This window comes from Diospyros lotus, chromosome 12 (assembly GCF_014633365.1).
Source record: "Diospyros lotus cultivar Yz01 chromosome 12, ASM1463336v1, whole genome shotgun sequence".
NCBI lineage: Eukaryota > Viridiplantae > Streptophyta > Magnoliopsida > Ericales > Ebenaceae > Diospyros > Diospyros lotus.
In genome coordinates, this window is record NC_068349.1 from 25809334 (window position 1) to 25825791 (window position 16458).

Below are 16458 nucleotides of genomic sequence, written 5' to 3' on the forward strand. Positions count from 1 at the left end.
TGATTGATATATGAGAGAGAAAATACGGGATAAAAATTTCTTCAAAAATATTCAAGATAGTACTTATTTCCCATATTCAAGTGTGGGACCGAGTTGCCTAGTGGAGCCATATATGGGAAATCCTGTGGTTTCCCTAGTTAGCCGCCTGTTCATACTACTAGATCTCCTGTCAAATTTTAAAATTTTAAATTATCCAGGCCATCATGTAAAATCTTGAAAATTTTACAGAAACTAGAAGATCTATAAATCAACATTGTGTAGAAATACCAACTTCAAAGGACATCACTTGACCCTTTAAAAAATTTCAAGAAGCTGTTGTTCACAACTAAGTTTCTGTTACAGCACACTACTGTATTTTAATTATTTTACTAACCAAATCTTCGTTGTTTATGTGAAAACTAAATATGTTCTTCATTACTTCATTCGCACAAAATACAAGTCCTCTTATAGAGATGAGGAATGTACAACATAGGAAGGATTTACAAAAGCTAAATAATAGGAAAGATTTGACGATACACAAATAGGAAGTTTCCTAAACAATAGGAAAGTTTCCTAAATACTGATTTAGAAATTTCCAAAAGCTGAAGATATGATTGGCTTCTAAATCAAGGATAACTTAACTAACAACTCTCTTTGAGATGCTAGTGAAGTTTTCTTATTTCTTTCTTCGGGAACCAACACTTCCCCTCAAACTGGTAAATGAATATCTATCACTCCTAGCTTGCCTACCAACTCTACAAACCTTTTAGTGGGCAGCCCTTTTGTCAAAAGATTAGCTAGCTGTTTTTTTTAGGGGACCTATGGTACACAGATCAGGCCAATTTCCAATTTCTCCTTTATGAATTGTCTGTCTATCTCCACATGCTTGGTTCTATCGTGTTACACGGGGTTATGTGTGTTGGAAGAATTTGAGGCGTGAAATGTGGCATACATGGTGCGGATTAAACTCCTAGATTAAGAAGGAGTTCTGGAAGATAATGCTAGCTAAAATCTAGGAATGTTTTTAGATATTTATCATGTATATTTGTAGTTTAAATGTATATTATCTACTACTGTAAAGTAAGAGAGATTTTAGGAGATATCTTAGGAGAGATTGTAGGAGATTTTTTAGGACTTTTGCTGTATAAATTTCTCCCTAAAGCTGATATATCATTTATGGGTGAAAGATTTATTTTACCCTAGCTATTTCTTCATGGTATCAGAGCCATCTCCTGTGGCGCTTGATTTTTTCCATTAATCCATCTCAAGAAGTCGGGTTAATACTCTGAGATGGAAGACGACTCCAATAGTGAGGTGACCACCTCTAATCCTCCTGCGGTGAGGACTTTTCCTTTTGTTCCACCTCTCTCAACAACCTTAGACAATCTTTCTCTCCAAATTACACAGCACAAACTGAATGGAACTAATTTTCGAGAATGGTTCCAATCAGTCTTGTTGGTTGTTAGAGGCAAAGGCAAGGAAGGCTACCTAACTGGAGATACAACAAGGCCAAGTTTAAAATCTGCTGCTTCAAGCGTATGGGGGGCTGAGAATGCTATTGTTATGGCTTGGTTAGTTAATTCAGTGGAGACCAGCTAGAATTATGAGTTGACTTTGGCATTAGTTAGTAAGTGTAAGGCCTCGGCTACAGAATTATTGGAAGGTTGGATGGTATTATTGGAAAGTTGGAAGGCCTATTAGGGAAAATTGATGAATCTTTGATGATGTCTTTTAAGAAGGATCAGGTCGGAGATGAGGGCTACAAAGAGGAGCTCAACAAGCTGAAACAAGAGGGCTCGATTATGGAGTACTTGGTCAGGTTTGAGGAATTGAAAGCACTTGTGCTTAATTCCTATCCAACCTTGACTGAGTCTTATTTTGTATTGAGATTCGTTAATGGTCTTGATGATGCATTGAGGCTTATGGTGAAAATAATGTGTCCTACCACGTTACAAGAAGCAGCTAAGAGGGCTAGGATGCAAGAGTGGGCGTTGGAAGCCATGTACAGAAAGCATGGACTGCCGCCTAAAAGTTAATACGATGGAGGAGATCTCTATGGAAGTTGAGGAAGTAAATGATGTTGTGAAATTGAGAAGGGATATGATCACAACAACTGTGGATATTGAAGACTTCATGTTTGTTTCTCTTGACGAAATAGGTACTCCTCCAATACCTGATGACAATACAAAGCTAATTTTTAAGGATCTATAGAATAGAGCCAAAGAGGAGGAGGACAAGGCAATTCAAAAAGGTCAACATGTGGCAAAAGATTTGTCAACGTGTGGCAAAAGATTTTGTTGATCTTTTAGGCACTACTAAGGAAATCACAACAGATGATATTGTTGGGTATTTCTTAGTCGCTCAAGATGCAGAGGAGTTGGTGTTGATTTTAGCAGGGGAAAATAAAGGAGGTACTTCAAGAGAGCTTGAAATACTTGCTGAACAAAGGGATGTTGTTTCCTCTTTCATTCATCAGATAAAGCCAAGAAGGAGAAAGAAAAAGTGACCAAAGCGAGTAAGAGAACAAAATAAGAAAAGGCGAAGAAGAAAGCAGATTGTGAAGGTTGGAATTGGATGAAGAACAGGGTCAGTAATTACAAGTTCTTGGGGACAAGAACTCTCTCGAGGAAGGGGCAATTGTCATGACCCTAGGGGTAAGAAGGAGATTTATCAATAAACAACAACTATATCAGTTAGCTGGTAGTTAAAGGGGATAGACAGTTGGCAGTGGGTTTGTTAAACAATTAGGGAGTTGAATCGCTAAAACAGCCTAACCTCTTCTATTATACCTGTTAAGAGGGAGGCTATATATGTAACCAAAGGGAGTGGAAGAAAGGCATTGAATGATACAAAAGTTTCTTTCTTGTCTCTCATCTCTCTCTCTCTCTCTCACATTATCTCTTGTTCTCTCTTTTTCTCCCTTCCTCATTCTATCTGTTCTTCCTACATTCATTTCTTTCTTGGAATTCAATCTGAATTCCTTCAATTGTCCAGCCACAATTTGAGGGCTTGACAATAGCATTGGCAGTGGCTATGCTTCTTGGGGTTCTAGTCTATCCTATTTGCCCGAGGGAGAAGAAGATGAGTCGGTACATCTAGGTGTAACTCAAGAGGCAAATCTTAGATAGGAAGACCTACCACCTTGGTCACCACTAGGAACATTCTCCCCCTGGTGACTAGGACTAGAGAACACAAAGAATGATTGAGTTTCAACAAATGTAACATCCTTGGACACAGAATTTTCTAGTGAGAGGATGATAACACTTGTAGCCTTTTTGAGTAGGGGAATAACCAAGAAAGATGCACTTAAGTGCTTGGGGGTCAAACTTATCCCTTTTGTTGGAGAGTCCTAAGTGAAATAGGAGTGTTACAAAGAGATAAAGAAGATTGCTAAAGTGCTAGAAAGATAAGCAGAAAGTTTAAAGATTGAAACTCCTAGAAATCAGGAGAAATAATAGGATTAGATTTGATTGTTATCTTTTATTGTTTATTACTTAAAGTTCTGTTATAGTTTATCTTATTGCTGAATATTATCTCTTAAATATTAGGATTAGATAGCTTAGAACTTGTATAAATAGATGTCTATTCATTGAATCAATTAACAAGTTTGAATTCTACAAACTTAGTTGAAGTTCTCGGGTGTGTTATACCCTTAGAACAAAATCTGTTCATGGTATCAGAGCTCGGCTCTATCTAGCCTCACGATCCAAGACAGATGGATCTGCAAGGCCGTGGGAATACAGCTCCAATTGCAGCGGAATCATCTGATAGTTCTGCTCTTCAGCAATCCTCAATTCCAGCGACTGTGGCGTCTCACAACACCTTGTCATTAGACAGCAACACCTTGCAAATCACCCAACATAGGTTAAATGGGAGAAACTTTAGAGAATGGTTTCAATCTGTAACCTTGGTGATAAAAGGCAAGGGAAGATATGGCTACCTAACCGGGGCAATTCCAGCACCACTAGAAGATTCAGGAGATTATCAAAGATGGGAGGTAGAAAATTCGATCTTGATGACTTGGATCATCAACTCTATGGAGCCAAAGATAGGTCGACCCTACCTTTTCTATAAAATGGCGAAGGAAATTTGGGAGGCTGTTCAAGAAATCTATTCCGATCTTGAAAATACAGCCCAATGTTTCGAGGTTAGAGCTGCAATTCGGACTACCAAGCAAGGCAGCCTCGGCGTGACAGAATACTATAACAACCTAATGGAGTTATGGCAAGAGATGGATCTGTTTTATGAACCTGACTGAAAGTGTGCAGAAGACAGCCAAAAGCATAGCAAGATGCTGGAAAAGGAGAGAATTTTTGATTTCCTCCAAGGGCTCAATCCAGATTTGGATGAGGTAAGAGGCAGACTTCTAGGCACTAAACCATTACCATCCCTTCGAGAAGTATTTGCAGAGATAAGACGGGAGGAGAGCAGAAAAAAAGTAATGCTGCCATCTACAACGGAACATAACTCAGGATCAACTCTTACTACTACAAAGAGGGAAGATAATTCTAAGGAGAAGCAATGGTGTGAGCACTGCAACCGACCCTATCACACCAAAAGTACCTGCTGGAAGTTGCATGGAAAACCCCCAAACTGGAAACCTAGGTCTAAGAAGGAGAAAGAGAGATTAGCCTATGCAACAACAAGTGCTCCTACTAGTGAAAACAAAACAGGTATGAGTCTAACTCATGATCAGCTTGAGTTTCTACAGAAGCTGTTACAAAACTCTCATATTACAAGGGAATTGGAGGATGTTGCACCAGGTCACTCGGCATCTATGGCACAAAAAGGTAATCAGCCTTTGTCTTTGACCACTAGAAAAATAAATAAGGATTGTTGGGTGGTAGATACCGAAGCATTCGATCATATGACCGGATCTGCTGCCACACTTGATATCTTTCAGATTGAAGAAAAGGGGCTAAATATTTTGATGGCTGATGGAACACAATCATTGGTAAAAGGAAAGGGAAGTGTTTATGTGGCTGATTTATTGCTCAAATCAGTGTTATATGTGCCAAACTTAGAATATAGTCTGTTATCAGTGAGCAAATTAACAAAAGACTTGGATTGCATTGTGACATTTTTTCCTTCATATTATGTTTTTCAGGACCGACTTTCGGGGAAGACGATTGGCCGTGCTGAGGAGAGGGATGGACTTTATTGGCTTTCCAATAGCAAGAATTCTCCTAGTCAACCTCCACATAGGTTTTCTCTTACAGCTAGCTTAGATTCTGAAATTTTATTATGGCATAGACGTCTTGGTCATCCTAGTTTTCCATATTTGAAACGCTTGTACCCCAATTTATTTATTAATAAAGAAAAGTTGGTACTCAAGTGTGATCATTGCATTCTTGCCAAACAAACTCATAGCACTTATCAACCAAACCCATATACTCCCAGTGTTATTAAAGGCGCAAGGCGCACTAAGGCGCACAAGGGTCTTGGAGCCTGAGGCACAAGGCGCAAGGCAAGGCGTGAGCCTGGTGGAACTAGGCGCAAATTAATAAAAATAAAATAAAATAAAAATATATGTCCTAGTTAAAGAAAAAGGTATAAAATAAGTCATAACTTCTAATAATATTTTAACAAGCATGTTATAAAAAAAATAAAAAATTCAACATATGCTAACTACTAAGAAAAATAAATATTAAAACAAGTTACATACTTGTGAATTCCAGCACAACAAATCCAAACATATTTCAGCAACCAAAATATAAGTATCACGGAAGTTCAAAAAATTTGTAAGAAAAGTCTTTAACTAAAATTAGATTAAATCCAAAAGAGGTTTGTAGATCTTAAATCCTAATTAAGATTAGATAATCTAAAAATCAGCCTCATTGTCAACATCAAGATCTAACATTTCCATATTTCCATCATCAGAAACATCATCTCCAATATCCTCTTCTTCCACATCATATCTCTCTTCCTCTTCATCTTCATCAGGTTCAATTGGAGCATTTGAAGTAGAAGTAGCCCTTCTTCTACTCTTTGTCAAATTTGGAGTTGGAGCATTTGATCTAGTTGCATAGTGAGCTTTTTCAACACCAGAAGCTCTAGAAACATCAGCCCATGTTAAATCATCGCCCTCATGTACAAGTTCATTATCTGAATCATCAAGTTGGTCAATTGTCCCAAGCAACCACTCATTACTTTCATCAATTTCATCCAAGGAAATGGGATCTATTGATTTACGTAAATTGAAGCGACGTCTCAAAGCTCTATTATACTTCACAAATACCAAATCATTAAGACGTCGTTGCTCCAATCGGTTTCTCTTTTTGTTATGAAGCTGCCATAATAATTAAATTAGAATTAGTAAGTTAAAAGATATAAGAAATCATCTAGTTAATACTTAATATTACTAATAAGATTGAAATGCTTACATGCTCAAAGATACTCCAATTTCTTTCACAACCTGAAGAGCTACAAGTGAGACTACAAATCTTCATGGCAAACTTTTGCAAATTAGGGGTTCCAGTGCCAAATTGAGACCACCATTCAACTGAGAAAAACACATACAAATTAGCAATTAAAAATATAGATTATTGATCTAATTCTAATCTAAATTAGATAATTTAGAAAACCGTGTTACCTGGTGATAATTGATTCCTTCCTCTAATACATATTTGTTTGCCAAATAACCCTTCAGAATTCTTATAAAAGCTCAACTCCTTCGAAAGTTTGTCTTGCACTTCTGCGGTGGGAACCAGCCTCTCTATGCAAGCATACAACCCTTCAATAACCTCGTTGTCTTCTCTAATACTTTCATTTGAGTAAAAAAATGCTGGATTCAAATAATATCCAGCTGCATGTAAAGGACGATGCAACTGAAGATTCCATCTCTCATCAATGATTTCAAATATTTTCTCGTATTTGCTCTCATCATCAAAAGATTTTGCAATGGCTTCTTTTGCCCTATCCATAGCCTCATAAATATAAGGCATAGCAGGTTTGTCCTCATTATCCACTACTCTAAGCACCTTGACAAGAGGCCCAGACACCTTGAGAGCAAAAAGAATATTTTTCCAAAATGATTCCTGGAGCACTGTTTGAGCTGCTTGCTTACCTTGTATTTCCTTTGCAAATCTAGAGTTAGTCCACTCTTCTGAAGTGAACATCTTCCTCAAATTAGCTTTTTGTTTATGAAATCTTGAAAGGGTGAGGAAAGCTGTGGCAAACCTTGTTTTTCCAGGTCTTAGCATCTCTCTTTTTTGTGTAAATGATCTCATCATATTTAATACTTGTGCAGAGCTATATAGGTACCCATTGACTGAACATGCCTTCTGAAATGTGCTCTTAAGTCTAGGAATTTTAAAAATGTCCTCCAACATCAAGTCCAAACAGTGGGCAGCACACGGTGTCCAATACAAATTCTTGTGCTTAGTCATTAAGAACTCTCCTGCAAGACATTAATTCAAGGAAAAAAATAGTCCTTAATTTCAGTAAAAGTTAAAAAGAAAAAAATAAATTAGTAAAAGTAAAACTTACCAGCTAGAACATTCGCTGAAGCATTATCAGTTACAACTTGAACAACATTTGCTTCTCCTATCTCCTCCACAAATCGGTCAAGCAATTGGTAAAGTTTCATTCCATCTTTAGCATAGGAAGATGTATCAATAGATTCAATAAACACACTCCCCTTCGGACTATTTACCAAAAAGTTGAGTAAAGACCTATCTCGCTTATCCTTCCAACCATCACACATGATTGTACATCCATATCTTGCCCATTCCTCCCTATGACTCTTCATAATTTCTTTTGTGTGTTCCACCTCTTTCTTAAGATAAGGTACTCTAACCTCATGAAAACTTGGGGGTTTCATTCCCGGACCAGCTCGCCCAACAGCCTCCATCATTGGCTTAAAACTAGGGTAATTGACTGCATTAAATGGTATACCAGCTTCATACATCCATCTACTAAACCAAACACATGCATTCTCTCTCAACTCTTTATTGACATGACTTTCTATTGTAGTTTGCTTTCCTTTTGCATCCTTTTGATTACTCACTTTAGGTTTAGCAGATAAAAACAAATCAAGAGGCCCTCTTTGCTGTTGCCTTTGTTTTTTTTGTTGCATAGATGATGCTTGTCCTTGCATAGGCCTTTTACCACGGTTTTGGAAGGCCCCTACGTCCATTTCATCATCAACATCATCTCCTAGTGTGTCTATATCATCAAAATCTGGCATATCATCAAAGTCATTCTTCCCTTTCTTTTTTGACATAAACTCTATAATTTCGTCTCTAACATGAGGAGGACATTTTGAACAAATTTCAGCATTCCTATAACCTCCAGCAAGGTGCTGTTTGGCTCGGTATACACCTCCTTTGGTTAATTTCCCACAAAAATTACATTTGAAAGTGTTAAGGTCATTGGGATTTACCAAACTATGATATTTCCATGCTGGATCTTTTCTTCTACTAGCAGAACTACTATCAGGATTAGGATCAATAGTGTTAGATGTCATTTTAAATTTTTGATTCCTGCAAGATACACAACATGTCAACAACAATACCACTCACTCTAAAGACCATCTTAAGGAAAAAAAAAATACCGCAAAGGGTCATTTGTCATTGCAGCTATGCAGCTCATGGGGCTGAGTGCTAATGCAGTTGACGTTGACCACTGTTCTATTTATGAACAGTATTGAACTGGCAGAATTGCTAAGGCCTAAGGGTCATTGGAGCCATGCAACTCATGCTGCTAAGAGCTGCTGACCACTATTCTATTTATAGAATAGTAATAAACTGTTAGGAACTTAGGAGTAATAAAATAACTCCTCCAAGAACAAATAAATATCCAACAACAATAAGAAATCAGCAGTTTGGTGGCAGCTGGCTTGCTGCCCTTTGTGTTGAACTTGAAACTTGTAACTTGAAACTAGAAAATAAATAAAGAGAGGAGACAACAATGAACATACCTGGAAACCGTTTGTTGTTTCCTTTGTTTGATGTTTGTTGTTTCCCGTTGCTAATAGCTATGCTGAGAAGGGAGATGATGCAGTAGGCTAGCCGCTAGTAGCTAATAGCTATGCTGTCGGCTGTCCGTTTGAAGAAGAGATAGTAGAGTCAAGAAGGGAGATAAGTTGTGTAGCAGCTATAGCTGTGTTGTCCGTTTGAAGAGGGCAAGAATAGCCGAGAAGGGTGTTGTCCGTTTGAAGAGGGAGAGGAGAGCCAAGAAGGGTGGTTGTGCAGCTTGTCCTATCTGTTTGAATAGGGAGAGGAGAGACGAGCGAGAAAGGAGGGCTATGCCGTTGCAGCCGTCCGTTTGAAGAGGGAGAGGAAAGCCGAGAAGGGGGGAGGAGTTCTGGTTGTCTTGGAGCTGTGTCGTGACTGCCGTGGAGAGGAATAGTCGAGAATAGAATAGAAGGGAGAGGAGAGGACAGCAGCAGACTTTTGGGATTTCTTCTGTTTTAAGTCTCTTTGAATTCAGCTTTTCAATATATATTGTTTTCTTTTATTTAGGTATAATTTGAAATAAGATTAGATTTGATTAAAATATTGCAAGAAATACTAAACTTAAACTAAATTAAACTGAAATTCAATTAAAACAAACTAGGCGCAGCCTTGGGTGCCTAAGCCCAAGGCTGCGCTTGAGGGCTTGGATGCGCCCAGGTGCGCCTGGGCAGATCTCGCTCGCCTGGGCGGGTTCTAGGCGCCAGGCTTGCGCCTGGTATCAAGGCGCGCCTAGGCGCACGCCTAGGCGTGCCTTTAATAACACTGTATACTCCATCAAGACCATTCCATTTGATTCATAGTGATATATGGGGCCCAACTAGAATTCCAAACTTAAATGGTGCAAGATGGTTTATAACATTCATTGATGACCATACAAGGTTATGCTGGGTATACCTAATGAAAGAAAAATCCGAGGCATGTGCTATTTTTCAGATTTTCCATAAACTCATTTTGAATGTTTTTCAGTCCTCTATTTGCATTCTTAGGACTGACAATGGCCGATAATTCTTTTCTTATCCATTCACCCAATATCTAACTACTAATGGGATCTTTCACCAAAGTACTTGTCCTTACACCCCTCAACAAAATGAAATAGCTGAAAGAAAAAATCGACACCTACTTGAAGTGGCTAGATCCCTTATGTTCACAAGTTCCATTCCAAATAGATATTGGGGGGAGGCAGTTTTAACAGCCGCTTATCTCATCAATAGGCTGCCTTCCAAAGTCCTAAAATACCAAACCCCCTTGCACAACCTTACATCTATTTTTCCTCACGTTCGGATTCTAAACAATCTTCCTCCCAAAGTATTCGGATGTGTAGTATATGTCTACCAAACCAGTCCAAATTGTCATAAACTTGAACCAAGAGCCTTAAAGTGTATATTCATTGGGTATCCTCCTACTCAAAAGGGGTATAAATGCTTTTGTCCAACATCACAAAAAGTTATTATCTCATGTGATGTAACCTTTGTGGAGAATGAGTTATACTACTCAAATACCACACCTCAAATGAAGGACAACCATTGGGATCCTACTATTCCTATGCCCATTTTATTTCCAGTTCTTCAACCCATTCCTAATCATGATTCAAATCCAACAACTGCTGCTGATTGTCCTCAGCCAGCCTTGTTTGAGCCTCACTGTCCGAGCCTTCCTCCCTCTCAAGAATCTCTAAACCCAGCTGGACCTATGGAAACTGATATAGCAGAAGACTTGAACATGAAAAAACCAATAAAAGTCTATCAAGGCAAGGTAAAAGTTCAGCTCCTTAATTCAGCCAATTGTTAGAACCGAGGGAAGGTCCAACAACTGAGGGAGAAAATAATGCTGCTAACAGTGAGTTAGATCTTCCTATTGCAATAAGAAAGGGCATTAGATCATGTGTGAAGCATCCAATCTCCAATTACTTGACATATTCCAGGTTATCTCCTAAATTCAAGACCTTTATTACTACTTTGGATGGAGTGAGTATACCTCGAAACATCCAAGAAGCCCTAGCTGATTCTAAATGGAAGGAGGCAGTGATGGAAGAAATAAGGGCACTCAAAGGCAATCACACATGAGAAGTGGTTGATAGTCCGAAAAATAAGAAGATCATTGGCTGCAAATGGGTGTTTATAGTTAAATACAACTCAGATGGGAGTGTGGACAGATATAAGGCTAGGCTTGTTGCCCAAGGTTACTCTCAAACCTATGGAATAGATTATGAAGAAACCTTTGCTCCAGTTGCTAAATTAAACTCCATTAGAGTATTATTGTCTATTACGGTGAATTTAGATTGGGAGCTATTTCAATTTGATATCAAGAATGCATTTCTAAATGGAGAATTAGAAGAAGAAGTGTATATGAAAATTCCACCCGGGTTTGAGAAAGAAGAGAGGATTGGCAAGGTATTTAAACTTCATAAATCTCTTTATGGTTTAAAGCAATCTCCTAGAGCATGGTTTAAGAAATTCAGCTCTACTTTGACTCAATTCGGGTACACACAAGGGAAGGTTGACCACACTTTATTTATTAAACATACCAATGGAAAAAGATGCATTTTGATTGTGTATGTAGATGATATAATTGTTACAGGGGATGATGTTCAAGAAATTGCAGCCCTAAAACAGAAGCTAAAGGCAGAATTTGTGCTAAAAGACTTGGGAACAATGAAGTATTTTTTGGGGATGGAAATTGCAAGGAGTAAAGAAGGTATGATAATATCACAAAGGAAATATACTCTTGATCTTCTAAGAGATACAGGAATGATCGGATGCAAACCAAGATACACTCCTCTAGAAAGAAATTGGAAATATGTGAAGAGATAATGATCCTCAGGTGGATAAGGAAAGGTATCAAAGATTAGTTGGAAGACTAATCTATTTTTCTTTAACTCGTCCAGACATAGCTTATTCTGTGAGCATCATAAGCCAATTTATGCATGCTCCAACACAATAAGATATGGCAGCTGTATACTACATTTTTGAGATACTTGAAAGGAACACCAGGTAAGGGATTATTGTTTCAAAAGAGTAATGAAAGGGGGCTGAAGGATATTCTGATGCAGATTGGGCAGGATCAGTGATGGACAACCGGTCTACATCAGGTTTTTGCACAAAATTGTGGGGCAACCTAGTCACATGGAGAAGCAAAAAACAATCTATAGTGGCAAGAAGCAGTGCTGAGGTAGAATTCAGGGCCATTGCCCAAGAGATTTGTGAGCTAATTTGGTTAGTAAGATTAATGGAGGATCTACAACTACCTCTAACAAAGCCAACAAAGCTTTACAGTGATAGTAAATCAGCTATATGTATTGTTAACAATCCAGTACAACATGATAGAATGAAGCATGTCAGGATTGACCGAAGTTTCATTCAATGGAAAATTGAAGAAAGAGACATCAAATTGACATATATTCCTACAGCAGAATAGAAAGCGGATGTGCTCACCAAATCCATGACAAGATCAAGCTTTGAGACTCTCATTAACAAGCTAGGAATGAGAGATATCTATTCTTTAGCTTGAGGGGGGGTGTTGGAGAGTCCTAAGTGAAATAGGAGAAAGTTTGAAGACTGCTAAAGTGCTAGAAAGATAAGCAGAAAGTTTGAAGATTGAAACTCCTAGAAATCAGGAGAAATAATAGGATTAGATTTGATTGTTATCTTTTATTGTTTATTGCTTAAAGTTCTGTTATAGTTTATCTTATTGCTGTATATTATCTCCTAAATATTAGGATTAGATAGCTTAGAACTTGTATAAATAGATGTCTGTCTATTCATTGAATCAATTAACAAGTTTGAGTTCTACAAACTTAGTTGAAGTTCTCGGGTTTGTTATACCCTTAGAACAAAATCTGTTCACCTTTGATGCTTAGAAATATGGACAAAAGACACACAACCAAAGACTTTTAAAAGAAGAGAAGTTTGAAGACCAATATCAGGGAAATAGGATGACAAACACTAGAATGGATTTTGACGATTTAGGAGCTTAGAAGGAACCCGATTGATCAGATATGCAATAGTTAAGATTGCTTCTCCCCAAAAGAATTTAGAAACAAAATGATGATGGAGAAGAGCTCTAGTAACATTAAGTAGATGTTGCATTTCCTTTCAGTCACCCAATTTTGTTGAGGAGTACCAACACAAGATGACTCATGGACAATACCTTCTTGCTGGAAAAACTGTTGCAAGTAGTGATTAAAATAATCTCTTGCATTATCAGTACGAAATCTTTTAATGTGGGATTCAAATTGGGTAGAAATCATTTTATGGAATATAGGCAAAATAATACTAATAGCAGCCTTATCCTATAAGAGATATACCTAAGTCATTCTTGTATAATCTTCGATGAAAAAGATGAACTATCTAGCCCCAGAACAATTAGGGATTCTAGATGGCCTCTAAACATCAGAATGTATCAAACAAAATAGAATAAAAGACAATTTATTGCTGATGGGATAAGAGACTATGATGTTTAGAAAATTCACACACTTCACAATGAAGATTAGTGACACTTAAACCCTTAAATAAAGTGGGAAACATAGACTACAACAAACTAAAAGGAGGATCTCCTAAACGATAATGTTGAAGTCATATCTCAGTCATAGGAGTAGGTAGTGATGAACAGGCATGGATATGCTGATCCCCTTAAGTGAAAGCATTGCTTTTCTTCAAATGGTACAACCCATTCCGTTCCTTAGCAGCACCAATCATCTTCCTCGTGTCTGGTGCCTAAAACTCACATGTATGAGGAGAGAAAACAACATGACAATTAAGGTATTTTATATATGTGAAATTTTCTCAGATTTTTTCATGCCATCTAAAATTTCCAGCCACTTATTGAAACACACTGATGTATGGGCATTTCATCTCGGATTATTTAGATGGGGCTTATGAGAAAATTCATAACTAATTATAGAAAAATCATTTCCCCATGATTGTTGAGCTGAAAGTTCCACAACACATTCTGGTTTCTGGTAAAAGTATATTTTAAGACATAAATCCATAGATAACAATCCTGTTCAAGCCCTAAACAGTAGCATCAAGATATTGCCGTACACCAATTATAGAAAACTACAAGCAGCAAGATGTCTCCATTCATAAACATAAATGATAATCTTTTAACAGGTTTCTAGGCTTGTAATCTCTCCATGAGCATCATAACAACATTGGGAACCAACAAAAGACTTAGACTACCCCTTTAGCCAATCATGATGGTAAACAATTCATAATGGTGTTAGTCTCATTAACTTGATGAGAGACAATCCAACTCCGAATGACTCTCAAGAATATACCCTCAAGCTTATCCTCTCCCAACTCACTCTCCCTTGACTTGCACTTGCACTTACACTCACTTAAGAAAAAAAAAAATGAGAGGATGGAAGGGCCATCTCCTAATCATATTGCACCCTTAATTTTGGTATTTTCCCCTTGAAATTTCAAAAAAAGAGAATAATGGTAACTTGAGCGGGAGGGGACCCAACTGGTTCCCTTGACCATTTTGCTAGCAGTGGTTGTCCTTACCAATTGCATGCCTGGCCCTTGCGCCAGGCTGTGCTTAGCCATAGGCCACTTAATTAATTTCTTTTCCACTAGTTCATACATATATATATATATATATATCAATCCTCATCTTCTTCCTAGCCTTTGCACATACCAATATTTGTGTATATTTTTAGTTATTATTTTGACCAATAATTTCACCATTTCTTAATCTTAATTTAACTTCGCTTTTAACTAACTCAATTAAATTAAATTATTGGGATCTAAAAAAAATCACCAGTCAACTCGTAAAAGCACTTAATGGGCCACTTATATCCATTGGAAGCTTGGTTTCAAAATCCTCTACTTTCCAACCAGCTTTCTTGTTTATTATTTATTTAACTTGTTTAGTTATTTTCGGATAATAGATAAAAATTATGGATCAACTAGAGGCTTAGGGTGGCATTACAACAATTCTTGGCTAGAATTTTCTAAGACGTAAAAAGCTTGTTTCATGTAGATTTGAGAAACATTTGCTACACTCAACTTATGTTCTTATGTTAATTAATTAATTATTTATTTTATCACTTACCAATTGATTTGGTTGGTTAATCTTTTTGCTATGTGATGCAATTGAAGTTGCAGCAGCCGTACTTTTTACTGTTATCTTGATTTGGTTCAAGCTAGTGAATGCCTAATGCAATTGTGCTCTTGTGCAGATCTGGTGCGAACTTTGCTTCCAGACATTATACCACCATCATATAAGGGTGCCACCATTTGTTATTTGTATTACGTTAGATGTACATTATCTGGAGAATATCTGATTCTGGATAATGGACATTCACATGGAGAATCAAGTAGAGATCTTACTGAGCTGGTTAGTTTACCCATATTTCCTAATTTCTCCTTTGAGCCCTGGATGTTCTTTTATGATCTACAGTGATATCCCAGTGTTCTCTGTTCAGACCATCTTCAAAGCTCTGTATCTGTATCTCAATGGCCAGTATCTATTTGGCTATGTTCTCTGTCCAGTATCTAATATGGATAAGAATTGTGGCTGAATGTCTCATGTTGGTCAGTTTTACATGTATAAACTCCTTCTCTGTATGAATTAATCCAAGTGTCAGATGTTTGTTGTATCTGTGTAAATACAGTAGCTGACTCACTATGTTGTACGTTTTTCTTATTTCAGTCATTAAAAGGCACAGAGGAAGCAAGCCATTTGATGATTAGTTATTTGTTCCTAGAAATAATGCATTTTATGTGTCAAACTGCCGATCATTGTGAAGGCAGTTCTAGCTGATTTCTTGCAGTTCTTGTTATAATACTTTAAATGAATCATTTTCTGACTACTAAATGCATAAGAAAAAAATTGAAAAGCATATTGTGTTACCTTATTTGAGATTATTTACATGCTAAGAGACATCAGTATTGCTCTAGGATATTCCCTAACACATGCTGCTATACTTCTTCTCAAGTTGGTGCATGCATAATTCCGTACAAATAAATCTGACTTGTGAACCTCTAAAAGGATGTTTTCAAATCTGTGAGTTGAGTCTTTGATGTAACAAAAGTGAATCAATTTTAATGTGATTTGCTAATAGTTGTCTTTCTATCATAGATTGATTTTATAGGATCTGTACATTGGAACCAAGTTCTTCTATATGTTCTTCAACCAAATCACCTGGCAGGTGGCCTGAGCCATGATTGCTCACTTGGATCCATTGCTTGATGTTGAACCTAGCTCAGCACAGACTGGTTTGACCTCTTTCAAGATATTGGATCACCTCAGACATTTACATAGTTTATGACTAAGATCTTGTTTAGCAAACATTGAACAAATATGAATTTAGGAATTCTCAAAATGGGCACAACTGCCCTGCATTAATTGTTGCAACTATAAGAATAACTAACTACACTCACACAATTGAAATTGTTGAGTTGTTTTAAATAATCCAAGTTCTGAAATAACCTTCTATACCTTCTGAAATCTACTGTTACTTGAATTTTGTCACCTTGAAATTTTGTTAGGAAATGTAGGAGTATTTGTGGGTTTGAAG

The 16458-nt window shown here is 37.3% G+C and overlaps 2 protein-coding genes across 6 annotated transcripts in view; one reads left to right on the top strand and one right to left on the bottom strand.

Moving 5' to 3' along the window:
* LOC127814020 (uncharacterized) overlaps nucleotides 1-16458 on the top strand; it is a 92344-nt gene that overhangs the window by 24486 nt on the left and 51400 nt on the right. For 4 of the 5 annotated variants that reach the window (XM_052355232.1, XM_052355233.1, XM_052355234.1 and 1 more), the window contains one exon: nucleotides 15118-15275. In XM_052355232.1, coding sequence (XP_052211192.1) covers nucleotides 15118-15275 — 158 coding nt within the window. Of the gene's footprint in view, nucleotides 1-5086; nucleotides 5185-15117; nucleotides 15276-16458 lie in introns of all 5 variants that reach the window. The other variant, XM_052355237.1, reaches the window with a different exon arrangement.
* On the bottom strand, nucleotides 5657-6476 carry LOC127814022 (uncharacterized). Its single transcript, XM_052355239.1, has 2 exons — nucleotides 6363-6476; nucleotides 5657-6268 (listed from the first exon to the last, which is right to left on the bottom strand). Exons 1-2 carry the CDS (start codon nucleotides 6426-6428, stop codon nucleotides 5801-5803), a joined length of 534 nt encoding a protein of 177 aa, XP_052211199.1. The 5' UTR covers nucleotides 6429-6476; the 3' UTR covers nucleotides 5657-5800.

Excerpts from the sequence above, each read along its gene's own strand:
- LOC127814022 (XM_052355239.1), bottom strand. The coding sequence starts at position 6,428 with ATGAAGATTTGTAGTCTCACTTGTAGCTCTTCAGGTTGTGAAAGAAAT. Across the intron at positions 6,269-6,362 it reads ATTGGAGTATCTTTGAGCAT|CTTCATAACAAAAAGAGAAA; the intron begins GTAAGCATTTCA and ends TTATTATGGCAG.